Source organism: Mesoplodon bidens (genome assembly GCF_964165515.1).
Source record: "Mesoplodon bidens genome assembly, chromosome: 12".
In the NCBI taxonomy this organism is placed as follows: domain Eukaryota; kingdom Metazoa; phylum Chordata; class Mammalia; order Artiodactyla; family Ziphiidae; genus Mesoplodon; species Mesoplodon bidens.
The window spans coordinates 90,484,286-90,507,519 of NC_138168.1; the positions used below are offsets into that span (position 1 = coordinate 90,484,286).

General features: G+C 42.0%; 1 protein-coding gene across 1 annotated transcript; it reads right to left on the bottom strand.

Annotated features, from left to right (window-relative positions):
* LOC308625908 (uncharacterized protein C6orf118) lies at positions 1-23,146 on the bottom strand (the record flags this gene model as incomplete). The annotated part of the gene is made up of 10 exons (XM_081250503.1): positions 1-49; positions 1,400-1,461; positions 2,005-2,058; positions 4,489-4,670; positions 7,802-7,860; positions 10,678-10,802; positions 13,184-13,243; positions 14,105-14,227; positions 15,026-15,699; positions 23,122-23,146. The coding sequence occupies 10 exons, from the start codon at positions 23,144-23,146 to the stop codon at positions 1-3; spliced, it is 1,413 nt and encodes a 470-aa protein (XP_081106629.1).
* Between the last annotated feature and the right edge of the window lie 88 nt (positions 23,147-23,234).

Consider the following 23,234-nt stretch of genomic DNA (forward strand, 5'->3'; position numbering starts at 1 on the left):
TTATGTCTGTTTTAATTTTACAAATTCATTAATAAATTCCCAAAGGTTCCTTAAAATACAAAACAAATGAGTACAATGGGTTAGAAAAAAGTACATTAAGCATGAAAGAAAATTTCAAAATAAACATCTATTTAGGACACATTTACTCAGAAACTTAGAGTAAAACTTTGCAACCCTCCACTTTCTTTCAAAGGATATTTGTAGTAGACTTTTGGCCTTGAATGTAGCAAAGTTTCTCTCTCTACATATGGGCACAGTCCCCTGCAACATTTTCCAGGCTAAGTAGGGTGTGGCAGCAGAGGTAGATTTACCTTGACGATAATGATGTTTAAACGTCAGGTCAGTTCATTCTCACTGCCAAGACTATGGAAGGAATCTTCCCTCTTTTGTATTTGTACCTCTATATTCTTTTCGTTTGAGGATAATACAAGGCCTCACAGAACCTGGAACTACCTGTGTGGCTCAGTCAACATCCATCCTAACACCTTTTCTCCTCTCTCTACCATGTAAACTGGCAAGTGGAATGGTTCTATTTTCTGACTCCTTTGCAGCTAAGGGTGGCCTTGGGATGTGGTGCTGGCCAGTGAGATACGGTGGAAGTCCCTGGGAAGGGCTTTCCTTCCTAAATACAACAGAATAAGCTCATAATGAAAAGCTCTTTTCCACCTGTCCTGCACTTTCCCCTTTCTTCCCACATGGGACGTGGACCCAGTGCCTGAAGACAGCCACGCTGAAGCCCTAAGGAGGAAAACCATCCTCGAGGAAAGCAGGGAAGGAAGAGAGAAGAACCCTGGTTCCTTGATGATTTCATTGAACCTATGCCACCAACAACTAAACGTCTTTTTACTTGTTGATACAATAAGCTCTTTCCATATTTAAACCATCAGTGGTTTTCCCAGCCTTTCCAAATCCTGAGATTTAAACTATGGTACCAACTCAAACGAAAATTAACTCTATAAGATCTAAACGTATGTAACAGATAATACAAATCAGCATTTTATTTTTAAATTAAAATTTTCAGAATCATACATGTATAGGTTGTTTCAAAGATTTAGTATCACTAAAAGCCATATAATTTGAGAAAAGAAAGCCACTCAGAGCCACACCCCTCCCCACCTTCCTGATCCCTGTCCATGAGGATTCACCCTCAACTCTTCAGCTTTGTCCAAAGAATTTATTTCTAGATTGCTGAATAATATACACAGTGGAGCTTGAAATCTTGGACTAAGCATTCTTAAGCACTGGAAAGGATGTGTGGCATGCATGTGTGAAGTTAACACTCAGGAATGCAAACACTTCAAAAGTACTGTCCAGTGTAATCTAGTTGTTAATGGACGGTCTTGATAGTTTCAACATCAGATTATTATGACAGTTCCTTTACCAGGGCATCAATACTCACTGTTGCTCCCCCTCACTCAGCTTGCTCTTCCCCATGATCTGCTTCATGTGGTTTTCAGTAAACTACCAAGAATTAGAAATCATTTGGTTATGTATAATGCATGATACTGCTCACTGGTAATGGCGGTGATGTCGATTACATCCAAATGCATTACCACTTCTAGAATCAGGCATAGCATACTACTTCATACTGTATATAATACATATGTAATCAAGGCAGCACTACCATCTATGAAACAACAAATTGTTGCCGTGCATTTCGGAGGGCTATCCTGGAAAGTCATTAAGGGAGCCAGTTCATTACATTCCTTGTCACCAAATAAACTTATTATAATTAATTTTTATGTGCAGAAGGGTTAGAGAAATGGTCAATTCTGATTGACACATTCAACTATTAAAAAAAGAATGCTTTTCTTTTCATTAATACATTAGCTTACACCTGTCCAGTTTTAAGCTAATGTCAGCATAGCGAGATATTCCTGGCATGAGAGAAAGTTATCATTTAGAAAGATTATGCATATACTTTCATATTTGGTTTATGACATAGTACGAGAAGGCACTAGGGGGAATACTTTTATTGAAAAACACAGATTCGCACAAACTTACTTGTATTTTCTTCTTTAAAATTTTATTTGCTGTTTCCAACTTTATAGTTTCAGTCTGAAGGAAAAACAGTTTGAAAAGAAAGATACTTGGTTAAGAATATTTGTTAAGTATTTTTCCCCATTTATGGAACAAAAAGTATTATGTGAATGCTGTTATTCTAATTTCAAAAGTATTCAACAGCACACCACTTAAAAACAATGAATAAACAAAGCATGACTTGAAGGACATTTATTAAGACAGAAAGATCCTGGCCCTCTGGGTCAAAAACTAGAGAAGGTGGAAGCTGATGTTGCAAAAAACTGGAGAAGCTTACGGAAGTTCCAGAGTAGAAGAGTTACTCACTTTTCAGAGCTAATAATGGAATCTTTAAGATAGCCAGATATAATATAAAAATACAAACATCAATAAGTCACATAATATCAGTGTTAACTGATTATAAACTGTAATGTTAAGAAAAAAGTTTTGAGTTGCCATTCACAGTAGTAACAGATACCAAAAAGTCACAAGAACAAAAGTAACAAAAGATATTTCAGACGAATGCATTAAAATAAACAAATGCAAAATGATCCTAGATGGAGTCCTCATATTGTAAAGCTGTCACTTCTTCCCGAATGAATTTCTAATTCATTAGAAGCACAATAAAAATACCAAGAGTATTATTACTGAAGCTGAAAAATTAGTTAATACTGTAAATGGCAATATCCAAGATAATTGTGAACAAAATAATGATGAAGAAAGGATATCGGCTCTTCCAGATATCCACCATATTGAAAAAGATTCACAATTGCATCATGAGGCTGGATAATGTATAATTAAGAAGTTGGGCTGACTTTAAATCCTAATTCTACTACTTGATGCTGTGAGCTTAACCAAGTTACTTAGTATACCTGTGCCTTGGTTTCCCTATCTGAAAAAGAGGGTTGATAACAGCATCTATCTCTTAGGGTTGTTGGGAATTAAATGAAATAGTATTTTTGTATTGTTTACAGCAATATATGTCCATTGTAAATCCGTGATATATTTAGTTATTTTTTCTTCTGGTTAGAAATAACATTTCGAATCCAGATCCAGATATCAGTTACTTAATAGGATAATAAACGCAATTCTATTGTACCCTCCAGTATTTGAATTAAGGAGCCAAATATAAATAATAAATATTTAAAGTATTATAAATTACTGATATGGAATCATTATACGGAATCTTCTATTTCCTAGGTTCAATCCATTTAAAAGGGGTCTTAATTATGAAAGAAAAGTTTACATGATTTTGCATTATAACATGCTCACAATACATAAAGCTACAACTTGTTTTCACTGTTTAAAAATTCAACTATAAATTAGTGTTTCTTCTCAAGTCAGTTTTAGTTTAAAAAATAAGGGGCAGACTCTAAATGAAAACACAGAAGGAAATCTGAACAGATTATTTTAAAATAGAGAGAGAGAAATCAAAACAAGTTTAGACCACCACCACCTTCCTATACACTTTATAATTTGACTTAAAAAGAAAAAAAAGGGGGCTTCCCTGGTGGCGCAGTGGTTGAGAGTCCGCCTGCCGATGCAGGGGACACGGGTTCGTGCCCCCGTCTGGGAAGATCCCACATGCCGCGGAGTGGCTGGGTCCGTGAGCCATGGCCGCTGAGCCTGCGCATCCGGAGCCTGTGCTCCGCAACGGGAGAGGCCACAACAGTGAGAGGCCCGCGTACCGCAAAAAAAAAAAAAAAAGGTAGTACTGGGAAAATATAGGTAACTCTATAACCAGGAGAAAAAGAACATTCAAATATCACTTATAAATTCTCTAAGTAGAAGTTGTATTGAGTCAGATTCTGCACAAATAAAAATTAGGTCATAACATTAAAATTTTGGGCATCATAGCATTTCAAAACATAGATCATAATTTATATTTTATTGTTTATCAAGAAAATGGTTAGCAACAATTGACAAAGTCTAATATAGTAGACCCTCAATGGCAGTAACTAATCCTATCTTCCAGCATAATCGTACAACTTGTATGGAGTCTATGTGGCTCCATAGTAAGTATAAGGACTTTGGGGCCCAAAAGAATTAAAGTGAATCCCAGCTTTGCCACCTGTATTCTGTGTCAAGTTGGGCAGGTCACTTAGCCTCTCTGGGCTTCAGATTAAACTACATAGTATATTTTAGACACTGAATGATGGGAGTAATTTTTATGATAAACATTTTCTATACAAAATTGTTAAGTTTTAAGAGATGTCAACTGACCTGAAAGAGATCCAATTTGACCCTTAACAGAGCTCTACAGAATTTTTATCACCTTCATTTTTGTTGTTTTAGCTATATCTCTTAATTATTCTAATCATTTGCTATAAGTGTTTTGAAGTGAAAATATGTTTGGACCAAATGTTATGTTATTTTTTTCCCTATTGCAAAATCAAAACATGTCATGTGTTTGCCAAGGTCTTCCAGCAAAAAGAACAATGTAAACATTCAAATAAACAATTTGCATACCTCTAAGCTTTTAATCTTATTCTCGGTGATATGCAAAATTCCAGTATGAACCAAAGTTGTTTTAATTTCTCTTTCAAGAGCTTGAATTTCATCCCATTTATTAAGCACTTCACACCTCTTTTTTTCAACCTTCTCCATAAGAGTAAGGTGCTTCTCCTTCATTACATTTTTCTCAGGTGATTCTGGAATATTTTTTAAAAGCGAAGTATTCTATGTTTAATACCTTAGTCCTTATTAATAACATTATGTGTTAACAATATTATGTATGTTGCATAGAGTTATAAACTATAATGTAACTCAAACTTCAATCACATCAATAAAAATTATCTGATCCAAGTTAAGTACATGTATTTCATTGCCTTGGTTTCTATATATTTTTCTATATTGTGAATCTTTTCCTATTAAAAATATAAACAGTAAAGGCATAGCCACTGAGATAAAAGGAAAAAATTATCTGATCCAAGAATGGGGGGATTCTTCCTTTAATTCATTTATGTAACTGATGAGTATTTATTGAGTGCCTAACACGGTGTGGGGAAGATGCGTGGATGGATGACTTTGCCAGAGACGTGTGACTAAGTTGAGACCAGGAGGATGAACAGCAGTCAGACAAGCGGGAGGGTGTGGGGAGGAGGCGGAAGGGCAGAATTTGGCACATTCAGTAAAAGGAAAGTTACACAGTAGGCTGGGGGCACTGAGGGACCAGTGAGAGACATGAAGAAACGACACTAGAAAGGAACAGAAGGCAGATCTGAAAAGGTCTTCTGACCTGCGTGAAGAAATCAGTCAAAGCTGACTTGAAGGCTTTTAGGCTGGGAAGAAACACTGTCGACCATGGTCACTCTGTCTATGGTTCCAAAAGTGAGAAAGGCAAGACTCCAATCTGGACGGCCAGTGAGGAAGCTACTGCAGTCATTCAAATTATCAGATCACGACAGAACCTGGGGCATAAGGAGAAGCGCAGAGGGATGATGTAGGACATACAGCTGGTAGCTGCCATGATCTGGATGTAGAGGAGTAGGTACCAAACTAACCCCGAGGTTTCAGCTTGGCCATAGGTAAGAACAGATGTGGTGGGAAGGGAATAATGAGCTCAGTGCAGCAGAGAGGTAAGAGAGAGCTGGGTTTGAACCCAGCTTGGCCATGGCCACCTACTACAAGCCCTGTTGACATGGTTTCAGGGAGGAGAGTGAAGACACCTGCCAGTGGTGTTCTGACTTGAGCCGCCATGCATTTGGAGATGCCATTCACTGAAATTTCCAAGGACGTGCAAATTCAGAGAGAGAGCGAACCCAACCTTGGACTTGTTGAGTGGACATTCACGTGCCATGTCCAGTAGGCAGTGGCATATACAGATCTTAAGCCTAAAAATGTATTTTAGCAGGGAAGAGATTTAGAATCAAAGACATGTGGATTGCACCAAAAGCATGCTGGGCTCCAATAAATATCAGCATTCAAAGAGTACAGAGAGGAGGTGGAGACAGAGAGTAACTCACTGCTAAGGCTGCTTTGTTCTCAAGCAGCACAGCTAGATTCTGATGAGTGGGAGGTTTTAATTTTTTGAGAAAGAACGACTACTCCTTTTTGACAGGAAAAAAGGCAGAAAGAGCAATCATACCTACTTATACATAGGTGAGCAGGACTCAAGTCATTGCCGGCACTCAAACTTGCCAAATTTGGAAGAAGGGAAAAGTGGGAAGGTAAGTTTTGATACATGATGAGCTAACAGAGCAGAAACAGTCATTAAGCCTCTACGCGAACTCTGAGAGATACTACAAAATAAAGTCTTTGACCCCCACCTCGATCTAACCTGAGGGTTTCACCTGAAACAATTAACTGTCAGCAAAGAAGCCAAAAGGAGTGTGATCCAACTGTTCCTCTTTTTTACCTAAAGAGGAAGACTGTGGTATCAAAATGGGTGGAATTCCACAGAAAATGTGTATGGTTGGAGAAGGCTTGCGAATGAGAAAACTTTAGAAAAAGAATAAAAGAGGAAGAATACAGGACACCAGATTTCTTCTCAAAACCAGGCTCAAAACAGGTTAGACTTGTGAGAACAGCCTCAAAGATGCTGAGAGGAGACAAGTGATTCCAGGATGAGTTAGTGTGGAACAAACCTGGAGGAAAAGTGACATTTGAGTGAATCATAAATGTAAACAGTAAAGATTAATGAGCGGCATACTTAATTGAACTTATTTTGGTTATTTAATCAAACTCCAAGTTGTGTATCTAATTTTGAGATAATTTTTAATTTTGTTACTGCATAAATGTTCACAAAATGTAATTAATTTCCCGTGAACTGTGTGTTCCTGCTCACATGTAATAATGATACGAGAAGGAGCGGACAAGCAGAGCAGCTCCACTGTGCCAGGCCCTGTGTTCCTGCCTCACAAGGGCCATCACGCTGAATCCTCCTAACGACTGAGGGAAGCACTGTCATTGTCCCCAGTGAACAGGCAGCAGCTGAGATGAAACCAGTTCAAATAACAGCCATGTGAGTGGGTCGCTGTGATGGGCAGGTTGAAGACAGTCTGCAAGAGAGGGCACCCCAGACCTGGACAAGCTGACTCCTTGTTGTCTGGAAAAGCTGACTCCTTTGATCCAGGAATAAAGAGGTAAAGGTTGTGAAAACCAGGCTGGGCTGTCTTCCTTGCTGTTACCCTGGAAACCACAGGCCATGACCCCGCTTCCTCTGTTTCCATCTCACTTGGTTGTGCTGAAGTGTTCACTGTCCACACCCCCTAAAATCTATTATATATTTCAAGACACTTTCTCTAAAATCAACAGCGTTTAGTCCTTCAGCACTTCCTCAGGGGAGCTGAGTCTCTTATTTATACCATTTGGTCAATTTTCCTAGAATCTATTCCAAATATCTTGGTCAAAGCTTGACCTAATTCTTGCTACATATGGTCCTGAATTCATTCAATGTTCCACTAAAACCCACAAAGATCCTGGAGGAAAATGAAATGCACACAAGTCGTCTCTCATTACAGAGAAACTCAATAACCAAAAGTGCCCAAAGCAGCAGAAACTGGGATAATGATCTTGGCCCTGACATAATCTCTTAAAGAAATCAACTGCTTCCTTGTGTCTTTAAAGTATTTCATTTAAACCACTTCAGATAAAATGAAAACTTACTGAATTTCTAAAGAACTTGATGGGGAAAAAAAGGAATAAAATGTAACAACCTCTCTGAAAAGCCCTTTCAAACAACTAACAGAAGAGGCCATGAACAGTGGACCAGGTTTGAAGATTCCTCACCCGAAGGTCACAGCAAAAGTCACGTCAGAAGGTCAATCACACGGTCACTCACCTGATCTCTTCTTAGTGGATTGCAGCAACATGCGTTCCAGCTCCAATTCACTTCTGAGTCTACGGTTTGATGATAAAACATAGTGATATATTAGAACCCTGTTTGTACCATTTTCCTTTTGTCTATTTTATACAACAGTCCTAAAATTGAGAAATAAGAACAGATCTTCTTAGTTTCTAACCAAAAAGGTGATTTGAAGATGTATGAGAGCCTGGATCAGTCAAGTTCAATAAACAAAAGAATACTTTCTTACCAAGATTGCCTAAGCCACTGGTAAAGAAGCTGGTCTTACAGCATTTATTAATATTACTTGGTGACTTGAATTTTTAAGAAGCAAGGGGGCAAAGAAACTAGCATTTTACACTCTGAAGCCAATAATGAAATAATGAGCCCAATAATGGAAAAATCCTACCAGTATTGGAATACATGTTGCATTTTCCCTGTTAATTATGATTGTATCCCATAGATACAATTTACAAATTCCACTATATTTAAACTAAAAATAAAACACAAGAAAATTTAAAAGGAGGAAATAAAACCTTTGTTATCTCTTTGTATCTTCTTCCTCATTCAAAATAAACTACACTGACTATCTCTAATAGATATAGAGAGAAAAAGGAATCAAATAAGTCTTGCATATACTGAGGGAAACCCTGTGATTTGGTTAAAAACATCAGCACCACAAATGTCTTAACACTGCCTTGTCTACAAGGGGCTTGATGGTTTAAGATTTTCGTACACATTAACTCATTTTATGACAGACTAAAAGAAATAGAAAAGTATTATGACTCCAAGTTTAAGAAATTAAGGTTAAGTGGGTTAATAATAATGGTGAAAACCATTTCAATATGTATTTCAGAGGGCTCAGTCTCCACAAACTTTTGATGTGTTGTGTTATATGAGACTTCCCTGGTGATGCAGTGTTTAAGAATCTGCCTGCCAATGCAGGGAACACAGGTTCGATCCCTGGTCCAGGAAGATACCACGTGCTGCAGAGCAACTAAGCCCATGCACCACAACTACTGAGCCCATGTGCTCTAGGGCCCATGTGCCGCAACTACTGAGCCTGCATGCCACAACTACTGAAGCCCACATGCCTAGACCCCATGCTCCACAACAAGAGAAGCCACCACAATGAGAAGCCCATGCACTGCAATGAAGAGTAGCCCCTGCTCACCACAACTAGAGAAAGCCTGCACACAGCAACGAAGACACAGTGCAGCCAAAAATAAATTAAAAAAAAAAAACTTTTAACGTGTTACAGTTCTAAATGTTACTTATGTTTCTATTTCACTGCTTTGTTTTTCTTCCTGGGGACTTCCATTACATATAAGTTGGATCTTCTTTGCCTGTCTTTTATTTCAACCACTTTTTCTCAGACTCTTTTCCTTTATTTATCACGTTTTAATTCTCTTGATTGTTTCTTGCTTTTTTTTTAATGCCCTTTGTTACATTTTCATTCAAAACAATTCCTCCCTGGACATGTCCTAGTTTAGTCTTGATCTATAATATAATTTTGACTTTTTCACTATCTCTCCTCAGTTGTCAAATCTTGTTTCATGGCCTCCTCCTTTGCTGCTGTTGATTTCTGTGTTTAGGTTTTAAATTTATGACTCAAGGTTGTTTTCATACCCTGAAATGCTCTTTTGAGAATATTTCATTTAGTTTGCAGGGCTGTGGCACAGTCTTCTTCTCCAGCTGTTTGTTGTTGTTGTCAGATGTTAGGGATTTTCATCAGCTAAATTATATGGGTCTTTATTTTCTGTTTTCTTTTTCGAGTCAGCTGTGTGGACACAGACTCTGCATTTTTATGGTTAGAGCTCCTAGTTTGTGAGATTCTTAATTCAAGAAGACACTTTTCTGTCAGAGCAAATTATACTGTTGTTTTTGTTGTTTGGGTTTTATTTTGTTTTGTTTCCTTTTTTTTTTTTTTGAAGAGACAAAAACAGTAGTGGGAGGGGTTGTGTGCCCTTTGATTTTCTCCTCTTAAGGGGTTCTAAATTTCTCTTCCTTGCTAATTTTTCTCTTCCAAGTATGCTGATCACTTCCTTTTAACCCTCTTCTCACCCATATCATCATCTCAGAATTGTTTCCTTGCTTCCACACTCACTTTTATGTCCCCTTCTTTTGAGTCAGTGCTCTGGTGGACCCCCCAGTGACCTGTGCAGTATTCTCACTTTGGGTGGTTCACTCTCTCTCACACAGTGCTTTTAAGACAATTTTAGGATTTCTACTAACTCCATTCTTCTCCCTGCTGCAGACTGACCTTGCTCTCACCAAGTTTTGCAGAAAGAGAGTAGATAATGTTTCACTGGCACAGAATGTTTATTTCTATTTTCAGGTATTTTGAATTTAGGACACTTTCTGTCTTTTAGTTACACTGAAGGCAGAGTCTTGATTTTTGGTTTTTGTTTCTTGTTTTGTTTGCTTGAGCATATTTTGAGTGTGTCAGATTTACTTTCATCTTTTTTTTAATTCTTTAAAAAAATTATACCCTATCAGATTGTGGTTTCACCCTGAAAGACTAATCACAGAGGTTAAAAGATTTTCTAAGTTAAAAAAATAACTAGGGCATTCTTAAAAGCTATCTTGATTTTGCAGCATACTCAGCCAACAATAAATCCTCAGGGGACAACTGAAGATGACCTGAGATTCCTTCAGAAACCTCCTCAAGTTCCCCTCATAGAAACACCAGATTTAGTAGAACATCCTAGTCACGTGTGTGACAGTTTGTGCAAGAGACCCGACGACCAGCTTGGTGTTGATAAAGGCAGCGTGCCGCACCCAACAAGGCAGGAAAAAGTGTAAACTACGCTTGTCACATGGTTTTAAGACATTGTAAAATAAGTGTAATCTCAGCATAGATCAACCCTCACTTGTCATTATGGTCCAGGGCTGCTTTGATGGCCATCACGAGCGCCCTCAGCTCCTCTCTGGCCTGGTCGACCTCTGTGGTCCTCACCCTCCTCCTCTCCAGCCCCTGGATGTGAGTCAGCAAAGTCTGGGCACAATGAGGCCATAACAGGTGAGACAAACACAAAGCCAGGGTGAGGATTTTCCTTTTTTTTGTTACTACAGTGTATTCAAGATGTCCTGAGTCAAGATACAAATTCTAGTCAAAATAGGTAAATAGGGAGGACAAAAGGGAGAGAGGAATATCAGAGGAGGGATAAATAGCCACGTGAAGATCTGGGTAAGGTATATATTTTTTAATTTTAAGTTTTTGTTTTCCTAAGAAATTTAGAGTGGTGGGGTTTCCTGTTGGTTTGTATGGGGGAAGGAAAGTGCTGAATAAAGTGCTTTGAGTGCATTATTATCAGCACCACAATTGTTTCTTTCTAATTAGTGAGAAATGATATTAACTCGATGGCTATATATGGATATGAAGTGATGCTTCTCAAATGTGGTGAAACAAAGGTCTCTGCCTTCTTAAGTGATGGGCTGCCAAGTTTCCAGAAGCAGAAAGAAGAATCTAGTGCCCTGATGCCCTGGGGATTTTTTCATTCTGGTGTTTGATTGGGATATGGGCATATATGTTCCTTTGTGACTTAACCTCAAAAGGTAAAGAACAGGGTAGACCCCCAGCTGGAGCCTTTGCTTATTCCTGCCAAACAAAAGCTTTTTTCTGAAGCACGAAAAGCTCAAAACAAAGAACACCATGCAAACATGTGATTTTCGATTAAGAGCTAAATTAGAACGGACTTCCTTATCAGGGTGTGATTTTTTTTTTCATAGACAAAGTAAGACATTCTTCTTCCCAATTTATAAGATAGAATTTTTAAACTTTATTGAAAATGTCAAAAGTCATCCTAGCTACAGTGCTATATTCTCTTAGTTTTGTAAGAGATGACATCATTCCTGTAGTCCATCTTCCTTATTAAGCATCCACAGGTGTGGCTTAAGCCTAGAGGGAACCCCTGGAAGTTGGCACAGTGAGAGGAGGTAGCCACAGTTTATGTGGGCTGCTCGCTCTCCCCTGAGGGTAACAACTGTACATGCTTTCCAGTAATTACTAACGCAGCACCCTCTATATTCCCAAACCATTTACATCTATAGCTACTCCACGGTTTGGGACTCCAGAGAGTCCCATCTCTGCTTCCAATTTCCATGCTGTGTCTGTGTCCAAACTCCCCTCTCCCTCTAAGAACACCAGTTATTGGATTAGGACCCACCCTAACGACTGCATCTGAACTTGATTACATCTGCACAAACCTTATTTGCCAAGAGGTCACCCAGCTTCCAGGTGGACACTATTTCACCTCATTGGGAAAATGCAGAATGTGCAGTGTGGAAGGAGCTGGTGAGGCATCAGGAGACAAGGACCACACATGAACTATGGCAGCAAATATTCAGTAAAGAGCAGCTTAACAACAGTGTTGGAAACTAGAGATGTTTGTGGGACATTTTCTTACTTTCATTTTGCTGTCATAACAAATTACCACAAACTTAGTATCATAACACAAATTTATTATCTCTGTTCTGTAGGGCAGAAATCTGAGTGGCTTTTGGACTCTGCTCAGGGTCTCACTGGGCTGAAATCAAGGTGCAGGCTGGGCTGCCTTCCTTTCTGGAGCTCCAGAGCACAAACTCCTTCCATGATCATTCAGGTCATTGGCAGAATCCGGTGCCTCGAGGTTGTAGGACTGAAGTCCCATTCCCTTGCAGGCTGTCAGCAGGGTCCACTCTCAGCTCCTAGGGGTCTCTCTCTAGTCCCTGCATCTGGACCCTCCACGTCACAGCTCCCAATGGTCCTGAATTCTTCTCAGGCTTAGAATCACAGAACTCTGCCCTCCCTTTCTGCCACCTCTCCCTTCTGACTTCAGCCAGGGAAAGTTCTCTGCTTTTAAGGGCTCGTGTGATTAGACTGGGCCCACCCAGCTAATTCAAGATAATCTCCCTATTTTAAGGTCTGTAACCTGCCGACTCAGACACCTAAGTGTCAGCCTCCAGGGGGACACTGGCTGGATACACTGTAATCTGGAACTCGCGGGAAAGATTGGGGTAATGCATACAAAGCCAAGAGCCATCAGTGTAAGGGATCTCATCTACCAGCAGAGACTGAGGAGAGAGAGAGGGCCGATTCTGAGCAAAGCAGACACCCGAGGACTGGGTTACAGAAGGACAGACCTGCAGAGATCACGGAGAACTGGTGGCCAGAGATACTGCAGAAAACAAGAAAAGTGTGTGCCTCCCCCGCCCACCCCTCACTGTTGCCTTTACCTGGAGTGTCCTTCATGAGTATAAAGCCCATTGTTATTAAAAGTGTCAGTTGTTCTAAATTATGGAGGCACACATGGGGCTTCTTTGATTCAGACATGTTTCCAGTGCTCAGGAAATATGAAGAAATATGTTCTACTTAAGACTTGCATGATTGATTGTTACCTTATACTGTTCTGTGGGCTGGGTCTTCAGAAGTAATAACATGTAGAGTTCATATTCATCCTATAGAAAGAAAAAAAGAGAAGAAAAGAAAGAAGGAAGAAAGGAAGCAAGGGAGAAAGGAGAGAAGAAAGAAAGATCCATTGGAAATGTGTTATGAGATTACAGTACAATGTAATATTCTTTGCGTATGTAAATAAAATGGAGGCTAAGGACGTCAGTTCAGATCATTTAAAAAAATGTAAGAATGCTCCTGCAATATATTAAATAGTATACACACTAAAATGTACAATATCTCACCATCTTTAAAGCATATTTGAATATTAACTATTGATGACTTCAGGATAGAATCACAAAATACCTTGACACACGTACAACATATGACCTCCTGCCACTAGGATGCTCCATGGATTTGGGTCCTACTGACCTTCCAGAGATGGAGATGTTCTCTGGAGGGCAGACCACCACACCCTGCTTTTAAGCCTTGCCTATTTTGAGGACTTGGACAATAGCAGACTCCACAAGCAACCTAATTCCAACCCAGCTATGATATGATGGTCACTTTCACCATGAAATCACAACAAACTTATAACTCCTTAAAGGTTCATATAAAATTATATATGCATAACCATAGAAGTTTCTGTGTTACATATGTGCAGTTTATAAGAGTTTATCTACAATTAGGAAGTTTTAGTATAAATATATGGGCTTCAGGAGTGAGCTAGTTGGGTGTTTATCTCACGTGACCCATTTATGACTCATGTGGCTGTAGGCACATTCCTTCAAGTCTCCGTGAATGATTTTCCTCATGTGTAGAACGGACACCATGATACTCGACAGAATTTCTGTGAGGCTTGAGCTTATGTGTGCAAAAAATCATGCATGGCTCTCAATTGTTACCTGGGAAAAGCATGTTTCTCTTACCTTAATTTCTTTCAAGATATCACCAAATATCAAAGAACTATTGCAAATATCTTCAAAGGCTTCTCCAAAGACCTGTAGTCTGTTGAACTCTTCAGGGTCACAGACACTGATTTTCTGGAGCTTCTGGAGGAAAAAGAGAACCAGCCAATTTCAGGATGACTTTGTTTTCCTTTCTGATTACTTTCTCAGGTTGAGGAATCAGACACCCCATGGGGCTTTCTATCAGGGGGCACAGGTCCCGCCCCCCAGCGTTGGGTCTCAGCAGAGCTGAGTGCCAAACCACCTGGGGCTGAGAACCTATGTTTGCCTGATTTTTCTTTATTTATTCCCTTGCATCCTGTGAATCAGGGATTCACTCTCTGCCTCTACAGTGTCCTCAAGGTCCTTCTCCTTCTATCAGTCCTCTCAGCCAAAAATCTCATCACTGTTTGGTTATTTCATATGTAGACTCTTCCCTGCATCCTCACCCTTCCCATCACTAAGTACCACTCTCAGCCCTTGGTTGTTCACAACAGCATGTCCCACGATGCCAAACTACCTTCTACAGACCACCTGGCTCCTACTCGGATTTCACCTGCATCCTCACCTCTCTCCTCACCCTCTCTTCACATTCTTCCATAGTGAGTTTGGCAAACCTCTTCCTCAGGTGCTTCTGCTGTCCCAGGGATACTTGCTTGACTGTAGCTGCTCTGCAGCATCCATTGCTATCCATTATGAAATCACCTCCAAGGCACCACTTTCCAAACTTAACCTTCTTTGATTTCACCCTGTTACCGTCTACATCACGTGGGATATTCTCAACCCTTTTCCATCCTAGCTGGGAAAGTAAGTGAGGCGTCAGAGAGTCAGCCTCCGCCCACAACCTTTAGACTCCCAGGACCAGCACGGGTACCGATAGCATCGCAGAACTGCCCTCCTCACCTGCCCCAACTTCTTTTCATGGCGCATCACTACCTTGCTCCCAGTGAAGTCACTCTTCAAGACATCTTGCTTTGCAAGAACTTGTTTCTGGAAACTCAAGAACTTCCTGTACTTGTCTGCTTTTGTTACGCCAGCCAAGTGTGAGCTGAGGTCCTGGAACTCATCCCTGCCTGGGGGGCACATCGCACACTCACGTCTGGACTTCACTTCTTTGTGCTTCAGAACCTTCATCTTGGGCCATCTTAGCTCTTCTCTCTTTGGCCGTTCAGGGGAACCTTCCTCTCTCAAACCCTTCTTTGGAATCAAATCCTCCTCCGAAGTGTGGGAACCATGTGTCAGAGGGTTCAAATACCTGAAGAGTGGTGTGTTCTCGGCATCGTTTGGGCCCACAGCTGTGTTGATGGTAAAATAAGCTAAAGCATCTTTCATCTTCTTAATCTTCTTATCAGATGGCTTTTCTACTCCAAAGACGTTTGCCTCCTTGGGCCTGTTGGCATTGGGCCAGTGATACAGGATTGTCTCCAGAGGCCTGTAGAGCTTGCTGGGGTTCAGGTGTCCAGAGGTGTACATGTAGACATCATCTCTGTGGTCTTTCTGGAGTTTGTTCAGAAGTGTCCTTAGATTGCACAGAGTCTTAATACCTGGTGTCTCACAGTGTTTCCACCTTAGGTAAACTGGTCAGGAAAGACAAGAAGAGTATTAAATACCACTCTAGCTCCACAAAGAGGCTGTAAGAGGGCTGTGTGCAGTTGCTGAGCTGGCGTGTACCTCTCCCAGAGCAGGAGCCCACACATACAGAGAGGAGAGAGTACAGGCCAGCCTGACTGCAGACGAAGGGTGAACCAGGGCACGTGATGGGCAATTGCCATCAGAAAGCCCAGGACCCGCAAAGCCAGGAAGAAGGAAAAGGGGATTTTGATCCAGCAGGGAATTTCTTACTCTCTTAGCAAAGGCTCTAGAAGAAAAATCTAAAGGCATGATCATAATTCTTAATGACACTTAAAGACAGCTATGCTAGGGAATAAATAAAGGTGTTTTTCTTTCTCCCTTAAAACTAAACATCACAGGAGTCCCTGAGCAAACCGATCCATGACTGATGAGGCGTTCACACATCCCCCGCCCCATGTAGGAAGATAATGAGCCACAGAGGGAAACCTGTGGCTGTGCTGACAGGGGCCCCAGCTCCCCCCACAAAGGGTCCCGGAGGTAGGAGTCCATTCAGGCACTGGGAAACGCCGGCCTTCTGAATCAGTTCCCTAACTGTGTGAGCTCAAAGATCTTACATAACCTCTCTGAAGCAGGCCCTTCCTCTACACAGTCAGGAGAAGTGTCCTACTCTGAAGGGCCGACTGCCAACCAAATAGAACTGCTTTTGGCAAACAAGCACATTGGATGAGTAGATACTCCATAAAGGCCGCCTATTTTTATCAAAGGACTGCAGTCCAGGGAACACCTTCTCAACGCTTCTGGTAGGAGAGGAGTAGGCCCAGACTCCAACATGACACGGGGGAGGGGCTTTCTTCCTGGGCTGTCGCTGAGATGCTCATAGAGCAGCAGGCCTGGTGCACGACCTTCCCAGAGAATGCTGGAGGAATCAGCCAGCAGACGTCGTATCACTGCCTTGTTACCTGAGCTGGGAGGGGCCCTGGGAACAAGGCCGTGAACCAGGCCCATTGGGGCCCTCGAAGGCCTGGCCTGAGCTCTCAGAGGCCCAGGATTCACCTACATCCACACCTGCCACACCCCTCAATCCACACGACAGGCCCACCTGTAACTAGGCCCCTTTGGTGACAGGGAAGCCAAGGGGAGTTTTGTGATCAACTCAAGTCCCGGCACCTGACAAGTGGCAGCGTTGGTTTCTGAATGCAGCATTTTTACCCTAACTGTTGGGTTCTTCCCTCATTCCACAAGGGCTCGAGCAAAGGGGGCCAGGACAGGGCTTTCTGGGACCCACACCAAACCCCTTCCTCTGGCCAATCCACGTCTGAAAGCAGTACCACAAATCAGGACGTGTCATTGTCTCCATTGCCACCTGAGATAAGAAATGAGAGACCAGAGGGTATGAGGAGGCGTAACAGCGTCTTGTGCTGTGTGATGAACCCCCCTACATCCAGAAGTTTCACACCCCCAGACTAGCTCACTACTCCATGGTCGGCACTTCAGCCTGCAGGCTGAGCTCCCCACTCCAGGATCACAACCAGGATATCAGGGTGTGGGCCTAGCTGGGTCCTTGGAGGCTTTGAGGGGAAATCTGACCCTGGGCTCAGTCCTGTTGGGACAGAAGCCAGTTTCTTGCAGGTGTTGGACTGAGGTCCTCACTTCCTAGTTGGCCTTTGGCAGGGGTCACTCTTGGCTCCTGGGACCACCCACCTTCCTGGCCATATGGGCCACCTTCATCCCTGAGCCAGCAAGGGCACTCTGCATACGTCCCATGCCCTTGACCTCTGGACCTCTGACTCTTCCCCTGTGACTGACCTCATGTGATTAGGTCAGGCCCACCCAGCACTCTCCCTGCCGTGAGGTCACTGGTGCCATGGGTCACGGTGCAACCGCAGAGTGCTTGCCTCATGTTCAGTCCTGGGATCTGTGCTGGGCACGTACAGCAGGGGGCAGGGAACTCGGGCCACCCCAAACCAAGCCTGGGCTCTGGGCTTGGGCTCTTGCTCTCTGACCAAGCCCAGAGCCCAGGCTCCGTTTGCACTGTCCCAGGTGGAAAAGAATCATCCTTTCCCTCCTGTGCGGTTGGATCCTGGAGCAAACACTTCTAGCAATGGGATCCTTGAGAGTTTCCTTGCCGAGTAGTTTTGTACTTCAGAGAAACCAGTTAAGAAATGTTAAAAAAAAGTTTTTCAGCCAGAATTCCTTTTTTCTTTTTTCTTTTTGTTTAACCTTTTATTTTATATTGGAATATAGTTGATTAACAATGTTGTGTTAGTTTCAGGTATACAGCAAAGTGATTCAGTTATACATACACATGTATCTATTCTTTTTCAAATTCTTTTCCCATTTAGGTTACATAATATTGAGCCGAGTTCCCTGAGCTATACAGTAGGTCCTTGTTGGTTATCCATTTTAAATATAGCAGTGTGTACTTGTCAATCCAAGCCTGTTTCTGTTTTGTAAATAAGTTCATTTGTATCAAGGAAATGTTAAAATATTAATAGAACAAGTTTTCAAGACAGATAATCATAATTCATCAAATGCACCAACGCGTAAAGAAAGCACTAAAAAAACATTGCATCAGTTGGGCTTCTCCAGAGAAACAGAACCAGCAGGATGAATATACAGAAACAGAGATTTATTGTAAGGAATTGGCTCACACAGTTATGCAGTCTGGAGAGTCCAAAATCTTCAGGGTAGGTAGCAGGCTAGAGACAGAGTACACGTCCAAATACCTTCTGCTGGAGGATTTTCTCTTGCTTGTGGGAGTTCAGTTTTTGGTCTATTAAGATCTTCAACTGATTAGATGAGGCCCACCCACACTATGGAGGGGAATTTGTTTTATTCAAAGGCTCCTTACTTAAACGTTCATCTCATCCAAAAACACCCTCAGCAGAAACATCCAGCATGTTTGACCAAATATCCAGCACGGTAGCCCACCTAAGTTGACACATAAAATTCACCATCACACACATTAGACCCACTCTTTTTGGAAAATCGGAGGAAGTGACTTAATTGTTGTGTTTTCCTTTGTTTATTCTATTTCCAAAAATGAGTTAGAGCCACCAGCAAATTAATTAGTAAAATCACTTTCCTACTTAGAATTTGTTTTCCTTAGTTTGCAGGAAGACTTGTTTCACTAGACTTAGAGAATCCAGATTCCTGTTTCTCTCTGCCAAGATCTTATGATAAGTACCAAGGGTTCCATCTCAGCAATGAATATTTTAACGATTTTTCTAACTGTAAACATTGTGATTTGCATATCCTGCCATCTCAAGCTGACAACCAAGAAAAAGAAGTTGAAAAGGTTCATGGAAAATGTGACTCTTTACAAAATGATCAAGGAATAAATTTGTTTTAAGTAAAGCCAAACCAACTTTTTGAATAGATACTGATAAGGCAGACATAGTAATAGGTTTTGGGGACTAGATTTGAATTAACAGATATTTCAACCATTGTTAGCATTTGATATTTTTAAACATGGGGTGTTGTTTTTCAGTAATTCACCTTTTTCAGAATAGAAGCAACAGGTCTTTAACATCAAAATGATTAGAAATCACTGCCCTGTGTTATCTGAACTCTGGGAACCCTGGCATCCCATGGAAAGCTTGTTGGTCTCTTTCTAGAACATCCTACACCACACCACCTGTGTTTTCTGTGCTCTATCTCCCTCACTTCCATCCTGAAGTCAGCAAATATCCTGGAATGTGTTAGTAGCAAGAATTCAGAGAACAGGCCAGGCCAGGTGGGGTGCCAGGCTTCAGACAGCCCCGTCCCTCCCTGTGTTCTGTGGTCCCCTACCAACTCCTAACAGAGCCTACATGGGGCATCTTTCCATCCATGTGGACCCTCTCCTTCTGGCTATTTTTCTCTGCCCCATCTTATCCACCTGGAGGATATTTAAAAACTCCTCTCAAGATTGTCAACTTTCTTTCCTGAGCCCAGCAGATGGCATTGGGACTGTTCCCATACACTTCTGTTATGACTCTTAAATTTCCTCAAGGGAAAGAACTATGTTGTATTCACACTAGCATCTTTGGGAAAAGATCAGGGGTAATTGTTTAGTTTAAAGAATAAATGTGGAAAAGAAGTAATGTTTTCAGAATTTTAAATAATAATTTAGAATTTTATTCTGTACCACACACTGTGCTCTCTCTCTTAGGGGATAAAGCATATGTCCCACCAGGAATCTTAAAGTCCGATAAGGAAGAAGATATGAACACCTGTGATAAGGGAGAATACAGGTGCTGTGGGAGAAGCACACATTACAGTGTTTACTGAGGAAAGAAAAAGAGATCTTATGTCAATTACCTTTCTTAGGTTGGTTGAGAGTGGAAGGCAGAGTAATGGTGCCTCAAAGATGTCCACCTCCTAAGCCATGCTCCTGACAAAAGGACTTTGCAGATTTAATTGAAGTTATAACCTTAAAATAAAGAGATTTTTCTGAATTTTCTGGGTCCAGTCTAATAAATCCCTAAAAGCAGAGAACTTTCCCTGGCTGAAGTCAGAAAAGAGAGGTGGCAGAAAGGGAGGGCAGAGCTCTGTGATTCTAAGCCTGAGAAGGATTCAGAACCATTGGGAGCTGTGAGGTGGAGGGTCCAGGTGCAGGGACTAGAGAGAGGCCCCTAGGAGCTGGGAGTAGACCCAGCAGACAGCCGGCAAGGGAATGGGACTTCAGTCCTACAACCTCAAGGAACAGAATTCTGCCAATGACCTGATGATCCTGGAAGGAGTTTGTGCCCTGGAGCCTCCAGAAAGGAAGGCAGCCCAGCCTGCACCTTGATTTCAGCCCAGTGAGACCCTGAACAGAGGCCACCTGAGCTCACCCAGATTTCTGCCCTACAGAACAGAGATAATAAATTTGTGTTGCTTTAAGCTGTGGTAATCCGTTATAGGAGCAGCAGAAAACTAATACATTGGGACAGTGCGTGGAATGTAGGTTTAGATGATCTGTGATAGGAAGGGTGGGACAGTGATGACAGGGTGGCGGAAGCTAGTGGCCAGCAGAAGGGGCGGCCAAATCCCTAGACAGAATTGGCATTTCAAGGACAGCAAGCATTGCAAGGAGAGGTGACAGGTGACCACCCAGAGCCCACCATCTCCCTCCCCCAGGGACCCCAAACGGAAGAAAGCAGTGACACCTCCCAACCTTATGGAGTAGAACAACATCAGTTTCTTTACTTGCCTATTAGAGAAAGGATGACCTCCAGGGCTGACCGACTGTAGAATTACCACCGCTGTCCCATGCACCTCCCACGGCTGGAATGCGGGCATCTCAGCCTCGCTGGCGCCGAACACCGACTCTGGGCTTCTACCCACTTTACCTGGTAGGGATTTGCCTGGCAACTAATTTTTCTTCCTACTTTTAATTTACAGATTATGTACTTATTAAGAAATACAAAAATAAGGTGAGATGTTCTTCTATGTCCAACCAGCGAGTTGTACTTTTTACACGTGAAATGAAGTTACTTTATGAATTTAATTCTGTAGGGCAGTTCCTGAGAGTCAGGGACCTTAACACGGATGTTCCGGCAAAGTGGGCTTGGATGGTCTGCCTCAACCTCATGCGCTCTACTCTGGGCGCCCAACTCCTACCCTCCCACCCCTCACGCGAACAACATTGACACCCTCACGGGACACAAAGAAACATGAGTTTTGTGCAAAACTGTCTGAATGATCTGTACGATGGAGGCAACACACCTGGAAGCACACAGGAGCTTGACAAGAGCTAAAGTAGCACAATTAGAGATGCTTCTCACTCCTGGTGTTGAGAACACTTGCCCAGGGAGGGGACTGACACGATCATTTATATTCTTTATAAAGAAGAGGGGTTTTCTTAAACACAATTAGTATGTTGAGTAATTGCACGCAGAAGAAATAGTCAAAGAACTTACAAAATCACGTTTTAAGCAGGGAACATTTCCAAGACACTTTTGCACTCACACCGGCTGCTGTTCGCCTTTATTTGTTAAGTTGGGCCATTCCTGCAGTGCGTTGACTGGGCCATATCCCTGAGACCAATCCCAGTGTGCATGAGGGGGAAGCTCTCGTTCTGGTTGAAAGTCTCCATGAGGCATTTGAGGACGTTCAGAAATATGGCCCACTTCTGATGAACCTAGGGACAGGACAGGAATAAAGACGCAGACGTAGAGAATGGACTTGAGGACACGGGGAGGGGGAAGGGAAAGCTGGGATGAAGTGAGAGAGTGGCATGGACATATATACACTACCAAACGTAAAACAGATAGCTAGTGGGAAGCAGCCACATAGCACAGGGAGATGAGCTCAGTGCTTTGTGACCACCTAGAGGGGTGGGATAGGGAGGGGGGGAGGGAGACACAAGAGGGAGGGGATATGGGGATATATGTATATGCATAACTGATTCACTTAGTTATAAAACAGAAAGTAACACACCATTGTAAAGCAATTATACTCCAATAAAGATGTTAAAAAAATTAAAATATAAATAAATAAAGAAAGAAAGAAAGAAAGAAAGAAAGAAAGAAAGAAAGAAAGAAAGAAAGAAAGAAAGAAATATGGCCCAGCCACCCTTGAACTAGACTCATTACCTTGTTGAAGAAACAGTAATAGTAATAGCAAAGTTAACAAGTACTTACATTCGGTATCCTAAGCGCTTTACATGCACTAGCTCATTTAGTCGTCACCACGGCCCCAGGAGCTAGGTGCTCTTACCATCCCCTTTTGCAGATGTGGACACTGAGACACAGGTGGTTAATCAGGTGTGCACGGTTCCTGGAAAGCTGCTTCCACAGCCCATGGTCTCACTTGCCCACTAACCAATGCACAGAGGCCAGTACAAATGCACTTGGAAGTAATAAAATCCCATTAAAATATTTTATAATTCAGACTGCTTCAATCCAACAAGTTTTCTCTCTGTCCCAAATTCATCTGAATCATCGTTTTCATGCATGCTGTGTGATGAGAAAGCAAGGGCTTCAGAGTCCGAAGACCCAGGGCGAAGTCTGCCCCCCATTTGTAAAATCACAATAACCCAGCCTCCAGAGAGATGAATCTAAATCAGAGATGGGGAACCACTTTGTACGCAGCGGTGTGGAGCTCCTGTGCTTTGTGGTTGTTTAGCGAGACTGTGGAAGGGCCATGTGCTAAAAAAAATCCTGAAATGTGGTTTTTTAAAAAAGAACACACTAACAGCATCTAGAAATGTCCCCCATCCTCCCTCTTCCCAGAAGACACACACACACACACACACACACATCCGACCTCTTTCTCTGCCTTTTATTATTGGATTTTCTGAGAAGTTTCCAATCCCCAAATCCAATCCTAAACCTTGGTGATCCAGGAGCTGAGTTGCAGCCACAAGAAAGGTTTTGATTCTTCACACTGGGTTAGAGAAGCTGGGTTCCTAGGCAATCAAACATCAAACACCAAACACAAAACGCTCAATGTCCACTTACATTCAGGCTCCAAATCCTCAGCCATCACCTTCCCACTGCAGCTGCTGAGGCTGGGAGTTGCCCTGGAGACAGACAAACATTCCAAGTCCCTCTCCCAGGGCTCCTCTGTTGCC